Source organism: Palaemon carinicauda, chromosome 42 (assembly GCF_036898095.1).
Source record: "Palaemon carinicauda isolate YSFRI2023 chromosome 42, ASM3689809v2, whole genome shotgun sequence".
NCBI classification, from domain to species: Eukaryota; Metazoa; Arthropoda; class Malacostraca; order Decapoda; family Palaemonidae; genus Palaemon; species Palaemon carinicauda.
In genome coordinates this window covers 15,022,207-15,040,712 of record NC_090766.1, presented here as the reverse complement: position 1 = coordinate 15,040,712, position 18,506 = coordinate 15,022,207, and the positions used below count along the sequence as shown (strand labels likewise).

At 35.6% G+C, this 18,506-nt stretch overlaps 1 protein-coding gene across 5 annotated transcripts in view; it reads left to right on the top strand.

The window, feature by feature from the left end:
• Positions 1-946: 946 nt before the first annotated feature.
• Positions 947-18,506, top strand: part of LOC137633204 (adhesion G protein-coupled receptor L4-like) — an 83,627-nt gene continuing 66,067 nt past the window's right edge. For 2 of the 5 annotated variants that reach the window (XM_068365369.1, XM_068365366.1), the window contains exons 1-3: positions 947-1,134; positions 17,613-17,729; positions 18,504-18,506. The exon at positions 18,504-18,506 is cut by the window's right edge and continues 93 nt beyond it. In XM_068365369.1, coding sequence (XP_068221470.1) covers positions 17,630-17,729; positions 18,504-18,506 — 103 coding nt within the window. In that variant the 5' untranslated portion in view covers positions 947-1,134; positions 17,613-17,629. Of the gene's footprint in view, positions 1,135-12,492; positions 12,560-16,764; positions 16,902-17,612; positions 17,730-18,503 lie in introns of those variants that run through there. The other 3 variants (XM_068365365.1, XM_068365368.1, XM_068365367.1) reach the window with 3 other exon arrangements.

The window sequence follows — 18,506 nt, the reverse complement described above, 5'->3', positions numbered from 1 at the left end:
AATATATTGTTTGACATTTTCCATGTGGTGGAATAATGCTTTCACAGGTCTAGAAATTATTTTCATTTCAACCTCGTCTAGTTTGATAAATGAATTATTGGGAGAGGACATACAGGTTGCTGTGTAAGTTGAAATAAGTTTGAGGAATTTAACAGAATTAGGGGTAGGCCTAATTGTTTACTAGAATATAGTAATTCGTAAAGTTAAATAATACTAACAATGGTTTAAAAATATCGCAATTATAAATTATATCTAATATGGCAGCATCTCCCTTATCCAAAATGATCGTGCACGTTTCTACTAGGTATAACTAAAACACACACACAAAAGGGTATTTTATCGTTTACCCTTGGCCTACCTTACAGAAGATCCCCTTATGTACGTGATCCTTATCCCAAATGTAAGTTGTAACCGGGCACGCTAGGCTAGGAAAGCGAGGTCAGGGTCAGTAAGGACTTCTCGAGCCTCAGGTGCAACACGGTTGACTGCTGATCATCCACCCACCGGACCAGTACCCTGGAATCCGAGGTGGAGAGGGAGTCCTGAAGTCCTGCGCAGCCGAGCCGAGGAGTGTTGTGTTGTCAGTAAGCGCGTAACTGTCTTTAGTAGCGGGCAACCGGCTCGTTGTGCGGCCTGCTACTCCTGTGATGTTCGCTAGCACAGCTTTTCCTGGTGTAGTTATAACTTGATTTTAGTTTATAATTAAAGGCTGTTTCATTAACGGCTGTGCTTCGTGGCTAGGAAAAAGTGGGACCTCTTAGTGAGAGTTTTAAAAGTGATTGACATTTATGTTGGTGTTATTTATTCTAATGAAATTACCGCTTTTAATTAATCAAATTGTGATTTTCTAACGAATCCATAAACAGAAAATAATCCCCAAATATATAAAAGTACTGCGCATAATAATCTTTCAAAACTAATCCCGTTTCGTGTGTACATAGGAAAAAAAATACTAGGAAATATTATGTATGTGGAAATACCGGTAGAAGCGAAAATACGTACCGGTGTTTAACTTGCCTTAATTTCCTCACCTCGACCTCGAATAAAACAAATATTTATTTCGATGTTGTCTCGGGTCAACCGGCGAGATATCTCCTCTTGAAAAATTGACAAATTGACCTTCGGGAAGGACTGGTAAGTGTCATCTACATCTGTCAGTTGCATCTTTTGAATTACGAATAAGTTGTTGCAAAAGGGACAATTACAACAATATTACCATCAATTATTATAATTCACAATAACAATTGTTATTATTATTATTATTATTATTATTGCTGTTGTTATCGTTGTTATTACTGATGTTTTTGTTTTTTGTTCTTGAAAAAAAAATTAGCTTCATATATCCACATTCTTTATATATGAGGGGAAAAACAATTTTCTCTACATAATCATCAACTATCTGGTTTATGACGCAAACACATGTATATTTTCATGTATATTCAACGCAAAATAATATGCAAATTCTTAGCAAATACCGTAACATACATAGGACTATATAATTAAGCTTCACATAAAATACTCCATGCATACATCATTTACATACCTTAGTGTGAGAATTCATGTCCGTATATTGAAAAATAATGCATACACGTAAAATATGTATAGGCCTATGTATGTACCTGAGTCCGTATGTATGTACAATATATGAAGAGATTCTTTTATTTGAAACATTTTTTTTTATCATTATTATTCTCTATAAGCTGTTGCCTACGTGTGTATAGGCCTGTAGCATAATTTCATTACTTATTCAATCGTACCCAAAAAAATGAACATTAAAATCAGATATTATGGTTAATCCAATGCTCAAGAAAGCCGGAAACTTGGTCTATAAATACCTCAGAAGAAGAAGAAGGAGGAGGAGATGATGATTGAGTTATTTCCGAATTAAGTGGGCGTGGGAAACGATAAAAGATATATTTGGGGGAAGAACATTATCAAAAGAAACCGATGATGTAATACAGCGCGTTCTCTTCCCTTTGTTGGTTACTTGTTATGAACATTTCGTAATCAATAGAAAAGCCCCGAGGTCGCGTCATCCTGGCAACTAACTACTAGCCAACCACTGAAGTCGGAAGTGTTTCGTGATATCTTCAAATTGAGATGACATTAGTTTTCAAGTTGATTTATATAGTGTAGTTACTGTAAATACTCAAGAGGATCTCAGTTATATTGAGAACTACTGAGGGTCAATGTTTAAAGGTCACTCATGAATGGCAGAGGCAAGGGACAGTGACATTGCCCTAGAGACTGACCATGAATGGCAGAGGCAAGGGACAGTGACATTGCCCTAGAGACTGACCATATATTATATGCTCAGCACCCAAGCCCCCTCTCCACCCAAACTAGGACCAGGGAGGACCAGGATATGGCTGCTGATGACTCGGCAGTTAGACCTATAGGCTCCCCCAACCCCATCCTTAGCTCACAAGAATGGTAAGGTTGCAAACACTAAACAAACTAACGAGTCTGAGCGGGACTCGAACCCCCGTCTGGTTATCACCAGGTAGAGACGTTACCAATCAGGCCACAACGAGGTTTAAGGTTTAAAGGTTACTAATGAATGGCAGAGGCAAGGAACAGTGACAATGCCCTAGAGAGTGACCATATATACATTATGATGACGATGATCAGCGCCCATGATTTCCTCCAGTCAGGGTATGATCAAGGAGGGCTAGGCGATGACTGCTGATAACTTAAAATGTAGGCCCATAGGCTCCCCCAAACCCCGTATCCTTAGCTCATTAGCATGGCGAGACTAAATTTGGGAGAGCTTTTATGGGGGGGACCCTTCGAAGTCTGATCTTTATCAGTGCAGGACAAATGGCTGATATTAAACGATGTCCCTCTGAGACAAAGGTCCTGGATGAGGTTGTGATGTGGTGGAGATTCGGAGATGCCAGACTTTTATGTTCTCATATGATTATTTGTTAAACTAAAGACTAAAGGAATAATGAGGTAGAATCATTCAAGTATTTGGGAACTATGATCTCCAATACAGGGTTTTTAGAATTAGAGTTTAGTGAAAGATTGAAATAAAAAGAAAATCAGACAACAGCTAGGTTTAGTAAAATTTGAAAATCAAATCGCCTGAAATTACATATTAAAATCAGACTATATATCAGGCTAGTAAGATCGGTGTTACTCTATGGAGGATATTGGGAATTAAACTATAAGAGAGATTACTTGAGTGCCATATGTGGATGAGATCATGATGAGGGGTAGATGGAGATGGTTTGGGCATGTTCTTCGCATCCCCAAGAGAGATTAGTTCACGAAACCTTTAACTAGAAGAGATGGAAGACCCAGGCCTACATGGCTAAGGACTATGAAGCGCGAAGTAGAAGATGATGAATGAGTATTCAATTAAAAGCCCAAGATAAAGACGACTGGCGAAATATGACCGAGGCCCTTTGCGTCAATAGGCGTAGGAGATGATGATGAAAGACTAAAATATATTTAATTTTCTATTTCTTATATAATTGATATCATACTATTTCATCCATGTGATGTAAAAACCGGTAGATGATTTCAACGGTGAAACAAATAACAAGCCAAAAGTCTTGATTTCACTCCCCTCGTGTTGATACCAAACGCTTTATGTATTTCTTTTTATAATTAGCGAAGGCTAATGAAGTGGACAATCTAATGAAATTTTCTAACCAAGAGCCAGCGAACAATGGATGGAAATTGACCGAAAGGAATTCATCACTATTAGGCCTACATCTCTAACTGAAACAAAGGTGGTCAAATCTCAAACTGCGTGTCTTACTGTAGAGAGGAAAGTCTCTCTCTCTCTCTCTCTCTCTCTCTCTCTCTCTCTCTCTCTCTCTCTCTCTCTCTCTCTCTCTCTCTCTCTCTTCTTCTTCTTCTTCTTCTTCCTTGTTCCCATCGCCGAGTCATGCTGCGCCTGTCTAATGCATTCTGACAGGACGATTGTTGTCAAGGATCAAGGCCCATGTTAGCGACGTGGACAGCTCCGAAGGACGATGTTGTGTCCTGGGTCTAATGGCATTATGATGCTAATTTTTTCCACTACTTCCACAGAAGTGTTTCTGAAAGGGAAGGACGAAAGATTTTGAAAGGTTTCGAAGATCTATCGATTTTTTTTTTACTTGTTTTGATAAACATTACATCTGCTTGAAATTGCTTGAGGCGGTTCTGAATGCTTATACAGTAGGTGTGCATTGAAAATGTTTATTTATGCCCTGGGCATAGCTTGCTGCTTAGAGGAATATTTTGCCCAGTTTATGCTGTGTCAGGTGGATCATGATTATTTATAATGATCGTCTTCTTACCACTATGGCTAAGATACAGGATGATAGAAAGGCCTCTTGTGTGCTTGTTGGTGATTTCAATGTTCATCATAGAGAATAGTTAAGTCATGTTTCCCCTACTGATCTCCATATATGGAAATAATAATGATGGGAATAACACTAAGAGACCGAAAAGAGCAACATGGATACGAGAGCAAACTAAAGTAGAGGATATTCTGAAAAGAAAAGGGAATGGACATGGGCAGGACATGTAATGAGAATGACAGATAAAAGATGGACACTAAAAAACAACAGAATGGGTCCCTAGAGATTGCAAAAGAAGCAGGGGAAGGAAGAGAAGACCATGGATTGACGAACTAAGAAAGTTTGCGGGCGTGGACTGGCACAAAAAGACCATGAACAGACTTAAGTGGAAGGACATGTCTGAGGCCTTTTTTCTGCAATGGACTAGTAACAGCTGATTTTACACACACACACACACACACACACACATATATATATATATATATATATATATATATATATATATATATATATATATATAAAGTAGTGTAGGCTTACACGGCCCGTCAAAAATGACAGCTAAATATTTTGATAGATATGTGCACACATTCAACCCTTCCTACCACTTCCCTTTTCCTAACTACGACTATATATATATATATATATATATATATATATATATATATATATATATATATATATATATATATATGCTAAATGTGTACATTGTTGATGAGAGAGAGAGTGATAGTGTTTTCATCATACTAAAGATTTCATCAAATGACTGAAAACTCGCCTAGATACTCCACTTTCTCTAAATAAACGCAATTTAACGGAACAGTCAAGTAATCCCGAAGGTCAATCTTGTTTTCTCTAAACAGCTCATGGGGCGTTTCCGGTGAGGAAATTATCTGTCGTCATATATTTGATTTCATGGACCGAGACAAGAGCATATATTTATTCCATACATTAATTATCTGGTTTTGCTTATTATTATAATCTCTAAATTCATTTAAACTTAGTAATTCAGCTCTAAGGATTCATACAAACGAGTACACTCCAAAACCGTTGTTCTCTAGTTTTGGGTAGTGCCATAGCCTCTGTATCATGGTCTTCCACTGTCTTGAGTTAGAGTTCTCTTGCTTGAGGGTACACTCGGGCACACTATTCTATCCTACTTCTCTTCCTCTTGTTTTGTTAAAGTTTTCATAGTTTATATAGGAGATATTTTTTTAAATGTTACTAGTCTTTTAAGTATTCTATTTTTCCTTGTTTCCTTTCCTCGCTGGGCTATTTTCCCTGTTGGAGCTTATGACATTCTTCTTTTCCAACTAGGTTGTAGCTTAGCAATTAATATTAATAATAATGATAATAATAATAATTGTTTTGATTCTTCTTTCAAATTTGGTCATGATTCTAGTTACATACGCCCACCCGAGATCGCTCCGGCTTTATCCTCTTCGTACTAAACCTTGCCACTTACGGTGGGTGGTAAAATTACTGGTAGGCTACACTTGTTTATGTTTGTATGGCAATATATCAACCAGCATATATTGTACCATCTTCTGCCAATATGTAGCCTAGTGGTTATAATGAGCGAAATTTCATGACACAAAGATAATGATAATAGAAAACTTATTCGTAAGCCCTCTCAAGAGTTCTCTTGTTTGAGGGTACACTCGGGCACACTGTTGTATCTAGTTTCTCTTCCTCTTGTTTTGTTATAGTTTTTAAAGTTTATATAGGAAATATTCATTTTAATGTTGTTACTATTTTTAAATATTTAATTTTTCCTTATTTCCTTTCCTCACTGGGCTATTTTCCCTGTTGGAGCCCCTAGGCTTATAGCATCCTGCTTTTCCAACTAGGGTTGTAGCTTAATAATAATAATAATAATAATAATAAGAGAACGTCCTCTCTTTTTATTGTCATTCCAATGTTCCTAGTTCAATGCCAATAAGGTATCCTCTCTACTACTTTCTTGTGAGAATTCAGCCATAAAATCTCGACGATACCAAGGTATTAAACCTCCTTGGATGATACTTCGGCGGACAGTTGACCACATTTCCGCCGTAGGCTGTTTACTCCAAAATCCAAATGGTCGGATAGGTGCCTTTACGGTTAGGCTAAATGGGACACCACAGGTAACGGCTATTTACATAATCTGTTTATGTTGTTATGATAGAGGGAGTTTACATTTTCGCTGATTTTCTTTGAGATTGTGCGTTACGGAATTTCAGCATTCTTAAATTATTCTTGCCTTTTTCATCATATTTATGTTATTGTTACTGTTTCATAGTATTTATGATTTGTTCTCATGTGCTAAACTAGGCCTACTCGTTAGGTGAGTTTTTGTGCTGGTTGTTTTAATTCTCCTAGGTCGCTTTTTTTTATACATGATTACCTCTAGTGAAAGTGACCAAATCTGGAATAGTAAGAACAGCAAAAAGTACTAAGATAATTCATAATAATATTAAGGTTACTAAATTTATAGCCAAGATTCGATTTTGCGAATTGTAATAATAAAATATGCGTCTATTAACAACTTAGATAACAAACAAACACACACACTAACGGTTTGTAATAAAATTAGTGAAAAGGACAAAATAATTACCGACCTAACAAATAGGGTGGCGACACTTGAAGCCAGGCCAGACACATCTAGAGAAATGGAAATTCTCGAGGAGAAGCTGGATGAGATGGAAGCCCAAATGATATGTGATAATCTTGTCCTGTCTGGCCCTGCTTTGCCCGCTCCCCAACCAAACGAGGATACACGGAATATAGGCCGAGATCTCGTGGAAAGGTGTGTCCAAAAGAATTTTCCTGACCACGTCTTCCTTGAAGGGCGAAGGATCGGTAAGAGAAGGGTCGATGGGTCTTTTGAAAACAACAACATCTTGCTGAAAGTGATGTCGCGAGCTGTGAAGGCAGACATCAGACACTCGTGTTTTCAACACAGGAATGACACTGCAAAAGGTTTCTTTGTAGGCGAAGCGCTCACAAAGAAACGTGATAAGCTTTTTTATGAATTACGTAGAGTGAAAAGACAGCAGTATACCGGTCTGTTCCTACATACTCGCGACGGAGTTATTAAAGTGAAAACTTCCTCAGCGGGCAAAACTTTTGCTATCCGTACCCGAAAGGACCTTGATCTTTTCTACAGTAGCACAGGGCTTAGTGCCCCTGAGTGATTTCAAAATATGTGCTAAATACTCCATTGTTTTCAGTTTCTGTAACCATTTTTTCTAACCTCATTAGTTTTTTCACATTTAAATTTTTGAATTTACACTCACAATTTTTTCTTTTTTTCAAATTGCATTATTTTACTTTTAACACTGCCATTTCCACTATTGTTAGTAATATCATTACTATTATCAAATTTACCATTTTTACTTTTACTGATATTAATATCATTATTATTTTTTTTTCTCCTTTTTTATTACTACTATTTTTGTTAATATTATTTTTATTATTCCTATTTCTGTATTGTAATTACAACAATTATTTCCTTGTTTATATTTTTTACAACTATTTCCAGTTTTCATCGTAACGAAATATTTTCATTTTTTGTATTTCTAAGCATATTGTTACTAAACTATTAATTACTAATTTTAACTGTGGTTACGTCTCATGAACACAAATCCTGTATATCACATTGATCCTGATGAAAACTTTATTGATTTTGTGAACACATCTGATCTGTTTTCCTGTAAATATTACACTACTGACACATTTAATGATTCTCTCCCTAATCATATGCGGCAATGCCTTTCATTAATAAGTTTTAATATTCGAAGTTTCAAGAAAAACCATGACGAATTTATTGGCTACTTAAATAACTGCAACCATGAATTTGATATCATTGTATTGACCGAAACATGGGCTAAGGAAGAAACTCACTGCATGAATTATCTTCCTGGGTATAATGCGTGTCACAATTATCGGGAAGGTCGGAGGGGCGGCGGTGTGAGCATTTTCGTTAAAGACTCTATTGATTTTCAACCTCTTGATGATTTCTTCAACATTTCTAATGATAATTTTGAAAGTGTCGGTGTAACGGTTTCTATACCAAACTCGCCTCATAAAACAGTAATCTTAGGTATCTACAGACGTCCAGGAGGTAACGGAAATATGTTTTTCGACTCGTTAGAGGAGGTGCTAAGAAATCCAGGTATCTCCCCTATGAATACTATTGTCACTGGGGACTTTAACATCTGCTTAATGAGGGAAGGGGAGAGCGAGACCACCCGCAGACTGATTAACACAATGCGATCTTTTGACTTTCGCCCCTCAATAACTAGACCAACAAGAGTCGGCTCGAATGACTCGCTGTCTTGTATCGACCATATTTGGGCAAATAATAATCTTGTTGGTAATAGTGGGATATTCTTAGCAGATATCACAGATCATTTCCCAATTTTCTGTAGTCTATTAATGCCTATATTAAACAACGTAGACAACAAAATAAAAATTCAATTCAGAGATATGAGCGAAGTGAATGACAGGAAATTCACGGAACTCCTGAGGGGGAAAGACTGGACCGAATATGGTCAAGCCTCATTAGATCCTCACCTGGGGGCGGCCTCTTTTACGGATGAAATAGACAGCTTTTTCAATGAATGCTTTCCTTTAAAAACAAAATATGTAAGTGTTAAAAGACTGGTGAATAAGTGGCTCTCCAAAGGGCTACTGAAATCAATTAACATTAAACATAATTTATATCGAAGAATGAAATTGGGTGCTTATAGTGCCCAACGCTATAGAAACTATTGTAATATGTTGCTTACATTAATTCGCGTGGCAAAGAAAAAATATTTTGATAGTACTTTTGATCAACTCCGAAATGATGCTAAAAAATCCTGGGATCTCATAAATTCGTCCCTTAGGCCTGGAAAGAAAAAGCGCACTTCGCTAAGAAAACTCATTGGTCGTAACGGCGAAACTATTACTGACAGCCAACAGATTGCAAATGCTTTTAATCTTCATTTCTCTACAATTGGCATTACTCTCCGAGATGCCCTGCCTCAAAATAATCAGTTAGATTTTTATTCCTATTTGCCTCCTTCAAATCAGCACTCTATTTATTTGACCCCATCTTCTCCACTTGAAGTAATCAACATTATAAAAAAACTAAAGAACAAAAAAGCAAATATTCATTCTCCCCCTACTAAACTATATAAGAATAATGCTAGTTTACTTGCCTTTCCTATATCCTTATTGTTCAACCGTTGTATTGCCTCTGGCATTTATCCTGACATTTTAAAAATAGCATGCGTTACTGTGCTACATAAGTCTGGTGATAAATCGGATGTCAATAACTATAGACCAATAAGTTGCCTTCCCTTATTGAATAAAATTTTTGAAAAATTATTGTACAATCGACTCTACTCTTTCTTTACTAGATGTAATATCTTTTCTTCCTGTCAGTATGGCTTTCTGCGTGGCGTTAGTACAAGTGATGCTGTAAATGACCTTCTTGAAAATATCTACAATGCGATGAATAAAAATGAATACCTTGGTGCGGTCTTTTTAGATTTGAGTAAAGCCTTTGACACAGTGTCTCATGATGTGCTGCTTAAAAAGCTCGAACATTATGGAATACGTGGAAATGCATTACTCTTACTAAAATCCTACTTAACGAGTCGTAAACAATTTGTGACCCTCGATGGCCATCTCTCAGAGGTTATGGATGTCAAAATAGGTGTTCCCCAGGGATCAGTCCTAGGACCGTTATTTTTCCTCGCCTATATCAATGATCTACCTCGATCAGTAGGTAGGTTAAGCTCCATACTCTTTGCCGATGACACTACGCTTCACTTTAGACATAAAAATATCTACTCCCTCTGTGATACACTAACCAATGATTTAACTCATGTAAAAAACTGGCTACTAGCAAATAAGTTAACCTTAAATGAAAGAAAGACATACTTCATAATCTTTTCTCTACGAAGAGTTCCTGATAACATAAGGATTTCTATAGGAAATCACACTCTGGATCAGAAGTCCAGTGGTAAATTTTTAGGGATAATTCTTGATAATAAACTAACTTTCTGTGAGCATGTAAATATGACAGTTAATAAAATTGCCAAAGTAATGGGTATCATATATAGATTAAAAGAGTATTTCCCCTTATATATTATAAAACAATTGTATCACTCGTTAGTATCTCCTCACCTAAATTACTGCAATACGGCGTGGGGGAGTAGTAGTAGAAATGTCTTGCAACCATTAATTGTAATTCAAAAAAGACTGGTAAGAATCATAAGCTCCAGTGGTTACTTAGCTCATACATCGCCACTTTTCCGGTCTCTCTCGATATTGAAGCTGGAAGACAATTATAAGCTCTCCTTAATGAATATGATGTTCCAAACACTTATTTTGAACAAATTTCCAGATTTAAGACGAAAAATAATTCAGGAACAATCAGTTCATCCATATGGAACAAGAAATTCAAACTTAACTCTCCCTTTCATACGTATTAATAGATGCGAGCAATCGTATCTATACCAAGGTATTAAACTTTGGAATACTCTGCCCGCTTATCTAAAGGCACTGCTTAGCGTTCGGTCTTTTAAGAAATCATATACAAATCTCCTGTTATCTGGGTATTAAGCTTTATTAATAAATATTTATACTTGCCTACCTAACCACAACGCAAGTATGTTTCATTGTTTAGAATATTTTTTTATTTGTAAAACTAGTTCTTTTACTGAGTTTTTTGCTTAATATCTACAATTTTTTCAATGTATATACCATTAGCTTTCATATACCATCTTTCCTTATCATATAAATATGCATTTCCATTTGTTTTTAGGCTAAGATTCTCATTTATATGTATCCATTTGTATACATATGATTATGTATATGTATGCGTACATTTTGTATATCTATATCCATATTTACTTTATTTTTTATTTTTACTTAATTGATGATATTATTTTGTTGTATTATTGCCCGAAGAGCTCTGCTCCACATGGGCTTGGACTGAGTCTTTTTTTCTTTTTGTAAATCTTTGAATGTAAATCTTTTTTGTCCAATAAACATTATTATTATTATTATTATTAATTACATCGTCCAACTGGAATCACTTTCCACTCTAGTTGACTTGTAGATGATAATTGGAGATGAGTCAAACTCTATCCATAATTCAACTCACTTCAGTTCCTTTTTATATCATATATGTTTTTTTATGAGATAGAAATTTAAATTCTGAGAGAGAGAGAGAGAGAGAGAGAGAGAGAGAGAGAGAGAGAGAGAGAGAGAGAGAGAGTCAACACTTTGTTAGCCTAATATGACAAAATGCACTAATGCATTTTTAGCTATTAGAAACCTTGATTCAAATACCGTTTAGAGTTTCTTCCACTGTCTTGGATTAGTTCCCTTGCTTCAGGGTACACTCGGGCACACCATTCTATCTTATTTCCCTTCCTCTTGTTTTGTTAGTTATTATAGTTTATATAAGAAAAGTTTATTTTAATGTTGTTACTGTTCTTAAAATATTTTATTTTTCCTGTTTCCTTTCCTCATTGGGCTATTTTCCCTGTTGGAGCCCCCGGGCTTATAGCATCCAGCTTTTCCAGCTAGGGTTGTAACTTAGCAAGTAATAATAATAATAATAATAATAATAATAATAACAACACGATGGCGATGATACCCACCTTATTGACAAGCACCTACTGTAAGTTCTATCCAATGGTAAGGGCAGAACAGCATGGGTATATATCTCGTTAAAACACACTGTCAATTTTACTATTATCTAGAGTAGGGTATTACGTAACCTAGTTAATACTTTCAATAAATAACCCAGATTAGTCATGCAATAACATTCAGTCGGCCATGTTTAATTTCGGTACAGGTTAATATAATCCCCTAAAACATTGCTCTACCAGCCCCGTGAGTTCAGTGTTCAGACTGCCAATCTGTGGATCAGTTTCCGATTCCAGTTATAATTCATAAGGTAGCCCAATTATAAATGGGTACCAGATTATCAAGAAACAGGCTGTGCGTAAAGACGTCAAGAGGAAAACGGTGTAGGCCTATGCTGAGAATAATATATACTTGAATAAATATTATAGGATAAAATTAAAATTACAAGAAAATATACAACGAAAATAAATGACGCAATATTCAGTGAGATTGTAGACGGAATGGATATTAAGCAATACCCATCGTTATGAGGAAGGGAGTTTTGTTGGTTTGTGACTTTGTGTAAGTCAAGTCTGAGCCTCGTCGGAGGGGATACAGGGATGTCTCGCGGGGTGAATGGACCACGTTTTGCGGTTAGTTTGTTTTCATTATATTCTTCGGTGTTGCAAGAACGCCATCTCTTGAAATTAAGGGTTTTATCAATCTGTGATCAATTCGTGGAACGTTTGTTCATCTTGACATTGTATCAGATCGCTCAAAACAACAATGTCCGTTGGAGTTAACGGGACTGAGGTTAACGCACTGGCGGGAAATTCTCTAAGAAGACGCTCTCACACCGACACGAGCACGTTTACTGGTATCTAATAAATTACACTGTCAAATTTTAAAGCAAATAAGTAATAATTAGTTAATTTACATATGAACACTAATTGCTGCTTGCATAAATGTCATATTAAAGATAACGGTAACTGGATACAAAGATGCCAAAAAAATATCGGAAAACGTCTAGTGTCATAATGTGGATTGTGGAATGTTTCCTGTGAATGGGCATGATATTAAGTTCCGATGAGTACCTTATTTCACTCAATGGATTTTTTATTTTATTTAACGGTTATATAAACGGCATTAATGAACAACGTAGCTATCATCATCCGAACAAAGCTCATAATATTTGGGAAAATAGCAAGGTAACGAGGTTTCCCTGCCGGATGACTGTGCCTTTAAAGTCGTAAGTGTTTGTAATAGCGGGAAGATGCCTCGGCGGTCGCTAGCCCCAGGTCATATGACGTATTATGAAATTCGTTCCTCAAAGCTTTGTCGTTGATTTCACACTATGTGGATCGTAATAAGGATAGAGTCCTTAATCCACACTTGGAATTTCAGTGTGTGTGTGTGTGTGTGTGTGTGCCCGCCAAGGAGTGGGCGAGTTGGTATGCACGAAATGCGATAGAGATAGGGTAAGTTAACGGTCCATTGTAAAGCCTCTTGTATCTACCTGTGGTACGCTACTTTGCAAACTTTAGATTGCCACTTATCTATATATTTATTTATTTGATATCTTATGGAAAGCCAGTTAAATTCTGTAAGTCCTTCCACACATGAAAAGCTACGCAGCCCGTCTCGACAAGAATAACTGAAAGATTTTAAAGCTTGTAATTGCGACGCTCTTAGATGAAGTATATTCAGTTGCTCTGAGTTTTATTGTTTAAGATTTTGTGCTATTTAACATCAACGTTACACATAAAAGAACATACATAAAACACTTAAACTTGTAAATATAATAGAGTTTTTTCATGTTTTAGAGAACTGATCTACCATTTCGTTGGAGTTTAATTCCCCCCCCCTTCTCTCTCTCTCTCTCTCTCTCTCTCTCTCTCTCTCTCTCTCTCTCTCTCTCTCTCTCTCTCTCTCTCAACTTTCCGATGCAAGCCTGCTAGGGGGTGCGCCATTTGTGTTCTGCTGTATACGTGTGCATGTATATATACATTGTATGTATGTATAATATTGAACGCAATAAAGTTATTAAATCAATCTCTCTCTCTCTCTCTCTCTCTCTCTCTCTCTCTCTCTCTCTCTCTCTCTCTCTCTCTCTCTCTCTCTCTCTCTTGTCATTGTAATATTCTTCGAACTTGGGCTATAAAAATGGCCCAAATGCAAAGAAATCTCAATTACAGAAGAAAATATGACTAGCACCCACTAGCATCTGTTACTAGCCCGTCCCTGGAGGACAGCAAGAAGGAGAAGAAAGGACTGCATGCGGAGCTGCTGCTTCGCCACAAAGGAAGCGATATAACCACCTCTTCATAAAAAGGAAAATTTTAATAGTTGGGAAAATACAAGCAGGAAAAGATTTCCAAAGACTGGCAGTCTCAAGGCTTAGGAATAGGCTGGGTGGCAGTTACTAGAATATGCATTCGGTGTTTGATAGACTAAGCGATTTGGCGTTACAGCTACTATAGTCTCCGACACGAAAAGGAGTATAATTAATTGGAAATTGTCGCTAAGTTGAATGTAAATGATTTTGACTGAAATTTAAGATGAATTTGTAAACAAGTAACATTTTCTATCAGGTGTATTGCCTTATCAAATCAAGAGGCTTTACTGAAATTTATATAAATATGAATTTTATGCTTACCAGAAGTGTATGAGGATTAATAATTTACTTTTTAATTTGGGTTAAGGGGTAGAAAACTATCACGGTAAACCGTAGAATATATACATACACACACACACACACACACACATATATATATATATATATATATATATATATATATATATATATATATATATATATATATACATATTTATATATATATATACATATATATATATATATATATATATATATATATATATATATATATATATATATATATATATATATATCTTTTATCATGAAATACACATTTACAATCTTACAGTTTATAACATATACATCATAGTATATTTACGTAAAAAATATTTTACATATAGTATATTTACGTAAAATAATATTTTACATATAGTGTATTTACAATTGAATTTTTTACTATTTATCTAAATATGTTTTTAATTAAAAATTATATCTAGTCGTGAATATTTTTTAATAGAAGTTTTAAATCATATTTTATTTACATTAAACTATTTATCATTCTGCTCTTAATATATTTAAGAAATTGCGAGTCATAACATATGACAGCTGGACACTGGAATTCCTGACACACCTCACTGAGGAAGTGCACCCTATTACACCCATACTTAACGGCTAGTTCCTGCGTTTAGCCCCGCCCACCTTTTATTACTCGCCGTGCAGTGAGGGTGTGACACGGTGCACATTTCCGGAGCGAGGTGTGCCAGGAATTCGTGTGTCCAGCTGTATGTAGAAGGCTTACACACACACACACACACACACACACACACACATATATATATATATATATATATATATATATATATATATATATATATATATATATATATATATATATATATATATATATATATATGAAAAATTTAGTTATTGAACTATTAAGTCAAAACATTATTTAGCTACAGCTGATTAGTTCTAATTTATTAAACCTAAATTATAAATTCTTTTAAATGTGACCAACTACTTTTAAATATTAATCTTTACCATATGTTGTTTGTTACCTTACTGTCATACCTTTTTGGGTAATGAAGACGAACATTATTTACAAGAAAAAATATTCAATTCGGTAGACAAATGTACTGGAAGAAATTAATTTGAAAACTGATATATTTGAACTTTCTTATACAAAATTGCCGTTGTGGTGGTCTATTAGAAACGTCCCTTCATGAGGATCTGCCGGACTAATGTTCGAGTCGCGCTCATGCTTGATATTTCTTGTAGTGTCTGCAACCTCACCATCCTTGTGAGCTAAGGATGGCAGTTTTGGAGGAGCCTATAGGTCTACCTGCTAAGTCATCAACAACCATTTCCCGGCCCTCCCTGGTTCAAGCTTGGGTGGAGAGGGGCTTGGACGCTGATCATGTGTATACAGTATATGACGAGTCTCAGGCATTGTCACTGTTCTCTGTATCTGTCATTCACGAGTGGCCTTTAAACCTTTTAAAATCACGATGTCGGTCAAGAAAACAAAGACGTTAGAATATGGTGGTTTGTAAAAATCAGGTCTTATGTTGTAAGTGTTCTAGTATCGGTGGCCGTTTCCCCTAAACATTTCCTGCCTTTCACGATGTATTGAGGTGATCTTCTGTTACTTTGGCTTACATTCGCTTTCTCCTGGCGTGATCTATTAGGCATGAGCGCAGCCAGAACAAGTTTAGGTGGGGTTTGTCAATATTTCAAAACTGGTTTTATATCCCTTATCATTGCATGTGTGCTGCTGTGTGGAATTTCAACAGTAAACGGGTCGTTTTAAAGATGGTTTGAGGCGATAATTCAACGTGTTTTGAGAGAGAGAGAGAGAGAGAGAGAGAGAGAGAGAGAGAGAGAGAGAGAGAGTACTAAATGGTCATGAGAACCGGTAGGGCCCTAGAGCCAAGGCTACCTTTCTTATGTCATGTTTGTCGGCAGCTGAAAAATAGTTGACCATTTTAGGGAGGTCGACTTTCATATCTGGTTTCATTCGGAAGCCTAGGGCAAGCATTCCACTGTTGTGGGAAAATCAACAAATAAGGAAAAATGACAGAGAAATGAATATATATGGAACGCGAGAGAAATGTCAATAGATCACGATCCTGGAGAACTTGAAATACTTTGTTTACTTTCGCTCGGAAGAGGAGCCGTGCTAAAGGGTACTCGCAACGCGAAGGAATTTCACGTCGTCATCGCTATAACTTCGATGAAGAAAATGTATACAACGAAAGTGAGGAAGTAATTCGGGTACGATGACCACAGGTCTGCATTCAGAAGAAAGTCAAGTCCAAAGAAAGTTGATTAAGGCCTTTGGAGAAAGAACTTTTGAAAGTGAAAGTATTAAAAAAAAGATCACTGGGCATACCTTTTTGGTTAGTAATCCGAGGTGTGGTTTGGTAGAGCGGGTGCCATCGAAGTTTTTTTTTTCAGAGTGGACATAGCAACATTCTTGAGAAATTTACAGCGTTCATTGGGTCCGTGAATGTTTGTATGCTCACACATGAGTTGATGTATACATACTCAGACATATATTAATATATAGATATGTATAAATGAATAATTATGAAATTAATTTTTCTATATCTTTAGGCCCTCCCATAGCACTATCTATCAGTTGAAAGTCTATACAGATTTACCTTAAATAGACGCATTCACAGATCCGAATATCTTTAGAAAATCAAAATCCCTAAATTATATTTTCCATAACATTTCCATCCAATATTAGACCACTATTATTAAGCAGATATTCCACTAGAACATTTTTCAATTCCAGGACAAACCTTTAAGACTTGGGGAAATTGTAACGCTTTGAACTTGAACCAATTTATGCAGAGTATCGGATAATAGGAGTTTCAACCAATTTTCTTAATTAATTTAATCCTTTTAATCCCCTTCTTATTTCACATTTAGATGTTATTATATGAAAGTTGTCTGATTAGTTTTATAAGTTAAAATTATACCAAATGGTGTGAGTGTACTGGTATGATTAATTAATTTGTGTTAGGCCTATACAGCGCTGAGATGGCTTTTGATACCCTAGTGCTTGGCTTAAGGCCTAAATTTTATATTCATTTCAATTCCAGGTTGGCACAGAGCAGCGATGTTCCAGGCTAGAGGGGGCAGAGGGGTAATAGCCCCCCGGTGTGCCGCATTCCAGTTCCTCGGCTTATTACTGAACTGTGCTATATTAGCACAAGCAGGTTAGTTCATGACTGATATTTTTCGTTAATTTCAAGGTCGGGTTTCTATTTCGTCTTCGGGGAAGTTCGGAATAGTGAATGCTATTTTTTTTAGTCATTTTAGATATTTGTTTATAATTACTTTCAGCTTTATGACTGTCTAGATATTTGGTATAGCCTAAAGTGGGTCTCTAATTGGTTGTTGGTTTTAAGGATTTAAGAGCAGTTTAATTTTTAATGTGATCTCTCTCATATATATATGTATGTATATACATATGTACTGTATATATAGGTGTGTATATATATGTGTATGTATATATATGTATATATATATATATATATATATATATATATATATATATATATATATATATATATATATACAGTATATATGTGTGTATATATATATACGAGAATATATATATATATATATATATATATATATATATATATATATATATATATATGTGTGTGTATATATATGTATATATATACAGTATATATGTGTGTATATATATATACGAGAATATATATATATATATATATATATATATATATATATATATATATATATATATATATATATATATATATATATATATATATATATATGTGTGTGTGTGTGTGTGTGTGTGTGTATTAGGCTGGTATGTATGTGTGCATGAACGTACAACATGTGCTATTATGTAAGCATCCTTTACTCAATCATTACGTTCATCTTTACTACAATTGAAACGAGTTACATGTAGGAATGCAGAGAATGTGGCATTCTCAGCATACCTTCACTTTTTCCAGGGC